The 11,175-nt window shown below is 42.7% G+C and overlaps 1 protein-coding gene across 2 annotated transcripts in view; it reads right to left on the reverse strand.

The window, feature by feature from the left end:
- Positions 1 to 2,585: 2,585 nt before the first annotated feature.
- Positions 2,586 to 11,175, reverse strand: part of INSC (INSC, spindle orientation adaptor protein) — a 121,894-nt gene continuing 113,304 nt past the window's right edge. Inside the window, exons 9-11 of one of the 2 annotated variants that reach the window (XM_011384402.1) lie at positions 10,049 to 10,204; positions 8,467 to 8,543; positions 2,586 to 2,738 (exon numbers count right to left, since the gene is read on the reverse strand). In XM_011384402.1, the coding sequence (XP_011382704.1) occupies positions 2,610 to 2,738; positions 8,467 to 8,543; positions 10,049 to 10,204 (362 nt within the window). In that variant the 3' untranslated portion in view covers positions 2,586 to 2,609. The remainder of the gene's footprint in view (positions 2,739 to 8,466; positions 8,544 to 10,048; positions 10,205 to 11,175) is intronic. The other variant, XM_011384400.1, reaches the window with a different exon arrangement.

The following is an 11,175-nucleotide window of genomic DNA, read 5'->3' on the forward strand; positions in this document are numbered from 1 at the left end:
TGTCGTGATAGCTCATTGTTTTAATTTGTATTTCCCTGATGACATATGACATAGAGCATCTTTTTATATGCTTATTTGCTAGCTGTACATCTTCTTTTGTGTGATGTCTGTTATGGTCTTTGGCCCAATTTTAATAGAGTTGTTTGTTTTCTTATTGTTGAGTTTTAAGGGATCTTTGCATATTTTGGAGAATAGGCTTTTACCACACGTGTCTTTTGCAAATATTTTTCTCCCAGTCTATGGTTTCTCTTTCAATTCTCTTGACATTGTTTTTTGAAGACCAGGAGTTTTTAATTTTAATAAAGACCAAATCATTAATTATTTCTTTTGTGTTCATGCCTTTGGTGTTGTATTTAAAGAGTCATCATTATACCCAAGGTCATCTAGATTTTCTCCTGGGTTATTTTCTAGAAGTTTTTGCATTTTACATTTATATCTGTGATTCATTTTGAGTGAATTTTTGCTAAGGGTATAAGATCTCTGTCTAGGTTCCTTTTTTTTTTTTTTTTTTTCATGTGGATCTCCAGTTGTTCTAGCACTATTTATTGAAGAGACAATCTTGGTCGCACTGTATTGCCTGTGCTTCTTTCTCAACGATCAGTAGACCAATGGGGGTATATTTCTGGGCTTTCTATTCTGTTCCATTTACCTATTTTTCTGTTCTTTCACCAACACCACATTGTCTTGATTACTGTAGCTTTATAGAAAGTCTTGAAATCAGGTAATGTCAGTCTTCCAACTTTGTTCTTCTCCTTCAATATTGTGTTGACTATTTGAGACCCCTTCGTATAAACTTTAGAATCAGTTTGTTGATATATACAATATAACTTGCTGGAATTTTGATTGTGATTGTATTGAATCTACAGATCAAGCTGGGAAGAACTGACATCTTGACAATACTGAGTCTTCCTATCCATGAACATGAAATAGCTCTTCATTTATTTACTTCTTTGATTTCACTCATCCAACCTTTGTAGTTTTTATCATATAAATCTTGTACATATTTTGTTAGATTTATACCTAAGTATTTCATTTTTGAGGTGCTAATGTAAATGATATTATGTTTTTAATTTCAAATTCCACTTTATTGTTGGTGTATAATAAAGTGATGAATTTTTGTATATTAACCTTCTATCCTAGAACCATGCTTATTAGTTCCAGGAGTTTTCTTATTGATTCTTTCAGATTTTCTATATAAACGATCATGTCCTCTGAGAACAAGGATAGTTTCATCTCCCTTCCCAATTGGTATAACTTTTGTTTCCATTTCTTGTTTTGCTGCATTAGCTAGAATCTCCAGTATGATATTAAAAAAGGAGTGATGAAAAGAGACATCCTTGCCTCGTATCTGATCTTTTGGGAAAACTTCAAGGTTCTTAGTGGGAAAGCTTCAAGTCCGATGTTGGCTCTAGGTATTCTGTAGATATTCCTTATCAAATAGAGAAAATTTCCCTTTATGTTTAGTTTATTGAAATTTTTTAAAATCACAAATGGGTGTTGCATTTTATCAAATGCTTTTTCTGCATCTATGGATATGATCATGTGATTTTTCTTTTTTAGCCACTTGATGTAATGGAATTCAAGAAAGGTTTCTTGAATTGCATAAAATTATATCACGATATGAGGATATTAAACCTTTCAGAAGGATTCACAGATTTTTGTGATACTTTCAAGCAATGGAATTGGTAAACGAGCTCTCTGGAAAAAAATAACAAAGCTCTGATTTGTAGCATCTACCAATTTTTGTGGTGTAAATACTTACATTGTTGCCAATTTCAAGCTACCAACATAAGGTCACTGAATGTGAAATTGAGAAGAGATCCTCACAATTGTCCCTTGCAAGCTGGCATCAGCCAGCTCCAGCACACCACTACTTTCAAGTATACTTTTGAGGAAGCTGTTCACCAAGAGGTTACACAAAAGCAAAGAAGCCAAGAGAAACAGAGTGTCTGGGGACTTTGGAAATATTTTTGATTCCTCATTAAATCACTCAGAACTTGACACAATTATGTATCTATGAAAACAATACAACTTTCTATGCAATTTCAATAGTTGAAAATTTTTTGTGGCATGAAACCTTGGAAACCAAGAAGTTAGTCTAAGACATAATTTAAACAGAAAATCCAAGCATATTTTGCATGATTCCATTTATTAAAGAATAAAACTTTCCTTCTAGTATATTCTGTCAAACTATGAAATTCATTTAAAATTTTTAGAAAGAACAAATTCAACTTTAAAAAAACTGCTGGGCAGTTATAATACTCTGGTTCCTAAGTTTTAAAAAATGAGGCAAGATTATATAGTGAGAGTAGAGAAATCAATACGAAGTGAAATCACTCATGACAATCTGTCATATTAGCCATTATGCCTTTCAACATCTGTAACTGGAAAGTCACAGAAGTCAAAAAATAAAAACAAAAAATACTCCCAAGGAACACAGACTGCCTGATGATGTTGCCAGAGTATTTAACCCTCTGTCCATTTCATGTAAAAAATAAATTAAATATAAATAAGGAGGTGAGGGGGTTGATGTGTAGTCAGGTGTGTTCACAGGTGTACTCAGAGGGGGCATCGGAACAGGGCTGAATGCCTTTCCTCGGCCACACCCACTACACAAAACTCTCCTCCATGTTGCTGCAGAGTAAGAAAGAATCCACCAACCGGGGCTGGACCAGCTGCTTGAAGTCAGAGTCCTGAAGGCCTTCAGGGCAGACTCCAGCCAATTTACGCAGAGCAGCCTGGGGAGAAAACAGAGATGACACCAGTCAGACTGATTCCTGCTCAGCTGCATGTATTTCCTTCAACTGCTTGGAGAGATGTATTTCAGGAAGTGGCTCATTTACCAGGCAATTTGAGCTGCTCATCACCTTGACATCTTAGTGATCTGGTCCTTTTGGTCACCATAGCAAACTTAATACTTAGTCATCTGGTTTCATTTGTACCTTGGTCACCATGGCGAATGTCATCTGAAAGTCTTCATGATCTTAATAATTGTCTTGCTATCTTGGTTTTTCAGTCATCCTAGGAAACTGGTTGTTTTCAAGATCTGTCATTTTAAGAATCTGGTCAACTTAGTGACATATTTAAGTTCAAAATTTGTTTATCTTAGAGACTGGAACTGCCAGAAGCAATAGCAGAGTTATATTCCTACTTCCAGGTCCCTAGAGGAAACTTAGAACTGCAAGGGCTATTCATTTATCCATGAATTCAGCAAGGTTCTGTGCAAAGCACTATGGGATGGGAAGGAGGAGAGAGAGGAAGCAAGTCACAAAGTTGAAGGAGATGGAGATTCTGCCACCAATATGGGGATGAACAGGAGAGGTGCAGAGAGAATGAAACCACTGCCCAAGTCTCCATACACTGAGTGTTTCACTCTTCTCTGAGTATGCTATCCCATTTGATGCCCATATGCCCTTGCTCAGCTCTTCTTAATGACACAAAGTCCCTCCTCACTCTTTTCTAGCCAGCAGTTGCATTCATCTGGCAGCTCCTGGCCCACTGTCACCTTTTCTGTGAAACCTTCCTTGATTCGTTGAGGCAGAGGCAGCCCCTCCCTTACCTGTGCATCCACAGCACCTGGGCTGCCCTCAACCTTCTCACACTTGACTGCAACTGTTTTTAGGTATTTATTTCCCACATTGAACTCTGAGCTCCTTAAGGGTAGAGACTCTTTTTTTTCTCTGTATCTACAGCAGGTAGAACAAGGGTTGGCAGGGGGCTCAAGAAATGTCTGCGAAACAAAGTGCTTTATAATTCAGTCTTGCTGCTAGAGCTACCTAAAACTGCAAACGTGAGCTGTGTACCGATCTAGACCTTTTTACGGTTATCTGAGGCGGTGCATATTAAGTGCTCAATGAATATTAATTCCTTCCCCCTTTAGAGTCTATACACATCAGAAAACAAGGTGAGAGCTTAAGGATGTCTTTCCCTGGGAAACAAAGACAGCGGGTAATACCTGGAACGGCAGAGGAAGCAAAGAAGGAATGCCAACACACCCTTACAGCACACTGCAAGGTAAATATCATGATCTTCAATTTGGAAATAAGAAAACCAAGGCTCAGCCAGGGAAAGTGGACTTCCCTAGAATACACAGCGGTTCAGCTCCAGGGCCCTCATACCTTTACACACAGTCAGGATGCTGAAAACGCAGGACACTAGGTTATCCTGAGTACAAGGCAGGCATAGAGCTCATTACTTAAACATGAGAAGTAACTTACTGTTGAGAAATCTCCAAGCTGGTGAACAGAGGATGACTTAAGTTTGTTATTAAATTAACAGGCACTGCCATGTCCAAGCTGGATAAAGGAGAAGGGACATGTGCCTCTGGGCACATGGGCAGGGTCTGAAAAACTGGTGGCAGGAAGTAGACTCTAGGAGACTTGTCTCTAACTAGCGTGTCCTACCTCTTCCAGGGTATGACTTCCCCAAGGGCTAAAGAGGCAGACTCTGTGGCACTTTCTGATTCCTCTCGATCCAACTTGGAGAAATAACTCCATTACCCTTGAGTTGCGTAAAAAGAAGCCAGGAATCATTAGCAGATGAGGATGCGAGGACTTTACATCATCAGGGGTAAAAATAAAGCAAGAGAGAGAGAGGGGGGAAGAGAGACAAAGAATTAGAAAACAGACCTGTGAAGAGAGAAAATGAGGTAGTAGAAAATAGCAGAGAGACAGAGAAAAAGAGACAACAGCAAAACAAGAAGGAAACATAGAAACAAAAAGAAAGATAAACCGGTGAAAAAAATGAGAACAAGCATGAAAGCGAGATGGAAAGGGAGATGGTAACGAAGAAAAAGAGAGTACCCTGGGGGTCGGGAAGATCACAGGAGAGAGATAGGAGGCGGCGAGGAGGCCAGATGAGGAGGGAAGAGAGGAAGTGAGAGAGGGTTAAGGGAGATAAAAAGAACGACAGGAAGGGGAAAGGGAAAGAAGGAGAGAGAAACTCTGAAGAGAGGAGGCAACCTCTAGAGAAAAGCAAAACAAAACATGAGAGAGAGAGAATTAGAAACTGACCTTGTTAAGGGTGGAAAATTTTCAAGGGAGCAAACTAGCTAAGTCAGCTACAGGGAAGAAATATCTTTAGATATCAGGAGTTGTTCTACTTGCTTGTGTGTGGTTTAGGAAGTGTATTGTATAAGATATGAAGGTGGCCAATGTCTGCTTCTGTAATCCATTCACTTGTTAATTAAGGGTGTTGTTCCGGGCAAAGATATGCTAACAGCCAACTTCCACTTCTGTAATCTGCTTGCTTGTTCAGGATATGGTCTCAAGCTTTATCAGCTGCCTCCTCTGAAAGCTCGGGGCTGATCTCCTCTAGCCCTGCGTGGTAGAGAGTCAGTCGCCGGCCGGCTAATAAAGGCTCATAATTAATCTCAATTGGCTCCGTGGGTCTCAGAATTGTTCGCGCCGTAACAACCTGAAAAAGCATAGAGGCAAATAGACACCCTTATCTCCCCAGGGTCCTCAGAAAGTCTGCAGGACATGAACCCAAATCATCGGGAGCACCCGCTCCTCAGTGTACATGGGCTCAAAGTACCTCCATCCTTCTGAAGCCTTTCTCTCGGCCTCTGCTTTCCTTGAAGGGTTAACAGCCAGTCATCCCAGGATCTCATGCCCAGACAGTCTGAAAACACCCCCATAGGAAACAAGCCCAGCAGCTCATCGACAGCCACTTCATTAAGGAAAAATCATTTCTGTTTGCAGGAGGAAATCTGCACTGCCACTTTCCAGACATAGCAGAGGATAATTGAAATGTCCTCCCTCCACCTGAAGAGGCTTGAAACTAAGGTGGCCTTGGAAATGGGCAGGAGAGGTAGCCTTCACGCCATCCACCAAGCTGGGCTCCAAGTGGCACTAGGGGCTGTGGTGGCAGGTGGGGCCAGTGGTGGAAAAAAGTCTCCAAGTCCCTCAGCCAGGCCAGAAATAGTTACTGAACCCGAGGTCCTATGGAAGTACAAAGAACAGGAAAAAGACCCTGACCCTAAGAAGGTTCTAGGTTGAAGTGGGGGAGGGACCTATAAATCTCCCCCATGAGCCAAGGTAGCAAGACCTGGGCCATAAGACATGGGAGCAGAAAGCATGGCTGGAGAGGAGATGGCCTGGTCAAAAATCAAGACCTGCCGTGTCAGGCAGGCCCATGCTTGAATTCCAAGAGCCTCCCCTTTTAACACTGGAACACCGGCTAACAACTCGCCTCTTACCGGGGAAGACAAAATCCAAGCCGGCAGGCCCAGGTGCACACTGTTTGCTCCCTGTCTTTGGGCACGGGGAGCTCCTGGGAAGCTTCATGGAGGACAGAGATTTCCATCTGAGCCTCGAAGGTGGTACTTGGCAGAGCTGTAGAAAGGGCATCGGCTTGAGGCAAAGGCCCAGGCTGGACAGGGCCCAGAGGCAGTGGGAAGCCTTCAGAGCCCAGGGGTGGGTCAGAGGCCAATGCAAAGGGCTGAGCACGCAGACAGTAGGCCATAGATCATGGGGAGCCATGGGAGGGTTGTTTATCGAAGTGTCAAGGTTGTAAACTAGCATGAGGAAAATTAGCCCAGCAGTCACATGGAGGGTAGATTAGGGAGGGAGGGGCTCTCTTTAGCCTCCAACAACTCATCTACAAGGAGAAATTTAATCCCTTTTTCACTGGAAAGCCCTTTAAGAGATCAAGGATAGTGGCCAAGCCCTTCTGTGTGCTGTTCTTCAAACTAATAATAAAAATGCAAAAGGAATCATAACAAACCCACATATCCAAATGGAGCTTTATAGTTTTCCAATCTTTCCTCAGGGCCTAGTCAGTGTCAGGCAGTTGCTGGCTGTCCGAGCTTTGAAGATAATGGTAATTGGGACCAATTATTATGTGTGTGCCAGCTATTAATCTCTCTCCATTTGACTTACTAGACCAAACAGAATTAAGATCTGTGAAATTGGATGAAAAAAATACATCTTTACATTCAACAACCTCTAACTGAAACTTAGCCTCTTTTTCAGTTGTGAATGTAGCAATAAATCCTGAAGTCTCAGCAATCCCTGTGACTTGTTCACCAGTAGAAATCACATACTTCCATATCCTATGACAGTTGTTGTAGATACCTTCAAATATCATTGACACTCATTGCCAGTCAAGGGTACAATAGCTCTTATTTAATGTATTTATTTAAAAGTACATATAATATATATCACATGTTTAAATATTCTAATAATTATTTTAATATAATTGGTTTCCTTTTTAATTCTATGTATTTTGTTGTATGCATTTAAAACATTATACTGAGAAAGGTTCCATAAGCTTCACCAGATCAACAAAGGCCCCAAAAAGGTTAAGGTTGTTCTGTAGATACCAGAATAAAAGCCTTATGAGAGCAGAGATTTACCTTTTTTTCTCTCTCTCACAGCAATATCCCTGTAGCCTAGAAGAGTATATGGTACCTAGAATCACTTAGTAAATATTTACTGAATATAATTTATAGCACTTAGGGAACTACTCAATGTCACACAACTCATTAATGACGAAACAAGACAGGTGTATCTGACCGTAATGCCCTGTTCTTTCTATCACCATACAGTGCCCATCAGGAGCTTCCAAAAATAAGGTGAGTTCAGTTAAAAAAAAAAAAGACAGGTGAGGAGGAGGCTTTACTGTGAAATAGCTTAAGGGACCTCTAGATCCATCACTTCTGTCTTGCATATTTTGAGGACCAATCAAGGATCTGGCACTCCCTTCTGGAAGTAAAATGGCCTGTCTATACAATGGCTTCCCTGCTCCCTGATGCTTCCGACTAAAAGCTGTCCTGCTTTGGAATTCATTACAGCCAAGGCAGGAAGGAGTACAGAGACGAAGCATGCATTTCCCCATCTGGTGCTACTGGATGAATTAATGAGTACCCCAAGCATCAAGAAGTTGAGTGGGGACCTCCCAGGATGCACTTGCTTGGTTCAGGGTGAAGATCCTGGTAGCTGGCTGACTCTCTGTCCTGTCCTATTGTCTCCAGTCCTATTCCATAGAGGAAGAGAGAGCTGCAAAGCAGGAAGAGCACCAGCAGAGAGGCTCTGTCCAAAGAAAAAGGAAGGCTTTTCTCACCACATCCAGCTAGGAAAAGGCAGTAGACTTCTATACCCTAGCGCCCACATGCTGCAAGCACCATGACATCACTAACAGCACCTAGCGTTCCTCCAGCCAGCCACTCTGGTCTTGATCACTGTTAAGATTTCCTAGAACCTCAAAGGTTCATAGTTACTAAGCATGGGGGAGGGGTTCCCCAGCCCCCCATCTTTCACATATATAACCTCATGTAATTTTCTTCATAATTTTATGAATTAAGTGAAATAGTATTACTATTATCACCATTTTATAGAGAAAAGTTGAAGCCCGGAGAAGTTTAATGGCTTACCCAAGACAACCACGGCATAGCCAGCTTTTCCTGGCCCCTGGTCTGCAATCCCAAAACCCAGAGAGAAATCTGGGGGAAGGCTGAGAACTCACCAGGCAGGCCACGAGCACGGCGTCACTGCTGTTCCTCTCAGAGGGTGACCGGCAGAGCTCAATGAGGCGGGACATACCTGTGTGAGACATGGGGAACCTCAAGCCCTGGACGGGGCCCAGCCCTAAGTCAGAGGAGCTCTCCTCTCTCACACACAGCTCTCTGCATGGAGGTCTGTGGAAACAAGTAGTTCCCAGGGTCCCTCTCAGCCCAACTGGATGGGGAAGGGGGCCGAATGCAGCTGGAGGAGCTTGTGGTGGAAACCTTCTGTTCCCTCAGGTGCAAAGAGACCCTGGTGAGGGTCAGGATGAGCTGTGGCATCTAACCCAAACCTGGAAGAGCCAGAATACTTGCCAGGACTGAATTCAGTTAATATTACACCAGAAGGTAGTATGGGGCTCTCTGAGAGATACTTTTGTGTAGGTACTTCTGATTTTACCAGAGCTATGTTTAATGTTTATATCTTTATCAGTGTAACTGCTAAAGTACCTTTGTTCCTCCCAATTGCCTATCAGTCAGAAAATATATTATAGCTAAAACTACAGAGAACCACAGATTGCATAGGATAATGTTGTCTAGATCTTTACAAAAGAAAATTAAATAAATGACTTTGCTTTTGAATGCAAATTGAGTTTTTCACTCAAAAAACAAAACAAAACAAAACAACTCACTATAAGATAGTAATAAATGGTAGACAGTATAGACCATTCTGTATGTTTAGCCTCCATAAAGACTTTACAAAGCTGCAAGGTTCTGCTGTCCCAGGACCACCTCTTGCTGTCCCTGTGTCTGTACGATAGGTGACACTGCCAGGCCCATTCTCATGCCTCTACCTGGAGCACCCTTTCTCAGCCTTCACATCAGAATAACACCTCAAACCACAGCTGAAGACTCATCTCCTTGCTAAAACACTCTTTGACCCACTCAGATAAATGTAGGTTACTAAATGTGCTATGGCCATGCTTTGACCATCACTCTATGACATCCAAGTGCAAATGTTTCTCTCCATATCTGCCATCCCATTAGGGCTGAAATCCCTGTGGTCAGGACAATGTTATGGTCAGTGTTATATGCCTAGCACTCAGCACAGAAACTAGCATAGAGTGGGTGATCTGAAAACTTTTGCTGGGTAAATAAGTGACTAACTAAATGAATGAGCGATATAATGAGTGAATTAAAAAATTAGTTAATAATGAATAAAGTAATGAATGAGTTAACGAATGAGTAAGCAAAGGATTAATTAACGAGTGAATGAACAAATGAATAAATGAAGGAGTAAGTGAATAACTGAATGAGTGAATGAATGAGGAAATGAATGAGTGAATGGGGTCATAATTAACAGAAAGTCTGCAGGTGAGTCACCATTCTGGCCAACTTAAACCTCTTCAGGCCCTTCCACTATCTTGCTTCCACCTCAGGTTATAAACTAGACTAGGGGCTGCGTCCTGAGCCTCTACCCCAGCATTTCCCAGCACTCATGGTGGGGCTCACCCCAGCCAGCTCTTGCTCTGAGTCCTCTGTCGCCATTGCAAAATCAGGGCTGCTCCCATCCCCGAGCCCCCAACTCCAGCCAGCACCACTTACAGCTCAGTCGCACAGCCTCCCGTGCCACATCTGGGTCTCGGCTGAGACGCGCCAGGGTCACTGCAGCCTTCTGCTGGACTCGTTCACAGGCCGCCACCTCAGCAGGGGTCCCAGACCTTGGCTTCTCAGACAGCATGCCCATAATAAGCTGGACCCCTGGGTGGAAAAAGATGAACAGTTGGTAGCCACCGCAGTTGGGAGACTTACCCTTGGGGCCAGCTGGATGGATGGCTGCAGGGCTTAAGCAAAGGCTGTCAGAATGACTTAGGGGGTTGCAGCCACAGTTTGGAAGCTGGAAAAGGCCACTTCTTCTACTCCCTCTGCCCTGGGGGTATCTCTGATTCCAGGTACCAAGTCACTATCCTTGGGGACATTTGGAAGACATCCGTTTTAATTTTCTTAATGCTATTTCTGAGCTTTTACTATGTGCCTGGCACTGTACTAAATGCCCTGTAAGTGCATGATCCCCTAAAACCTCCCAATAGCCTCATGGACTAGGTACTATTACAATTCACTCTGAGGCCCAGAGAGAAATGAAGGATCTTTTCCAGGGACATGCAGTAAGGAGCTGGAGAGCTGGTATCAGAACCCAGATAATCTGGTTATTCTCCATTAACTCTTCACCTCTGATGCCGGCTGCATCTGAGTCAGATCCAGAAGTGATGAGTCCCCCTGGTGGGAGGTGACCCAAACCTAGGCTGGTTAAGCAATAGATCAAATGTTTTAGAAGGGATTTAAGCACTAGAGGAGGCTGGAGTTGTTGGATTGAGAGATTTAGGCCTGAATTTGGTGAGTTGAGAAGCCTTCCCACTCTGCCCTGAAACCATATCTGCCTTCTGATTGTCCAGCAAACCTACACTGACTTCCACTACCACCTTGTGCCTTTGCCCATCTAATTCTTTCTGCAGGAGATGTCGTTTTCTCTCTCACTCTCCATCTAAGTTGTTCTCATCCTGCAGGTGGTAGTAAGAGTCCATCTTCTCTGGGAGGTATTCCCTAACTGCCCCAGCCCCTACACCCCATTTCCTGTATCAGTGGCACTTGCCAGTTTGGAACTAAAACTAGACATGGCCCACAGATGCATTTTGCTTTGTTTTGTTGCTTCACACAGTGTCTAAAACATTTTA

Source organism: Pteropus vampyrus, unplaced genomic scaffold (assembly GCF_000151845.1).
Source record: "Pteropus vampyrus isolate Shadow unplaced genomic scaffold, Pvam_2.0 Scaffold575, whole genome shotgun sequence".
Lineage (NCBI taxonomy): Eukaryota > Metazoa > Chordata > Mammalia > Chiroptera > Pteropodidae > Pteropus > Pteropus vampyrus.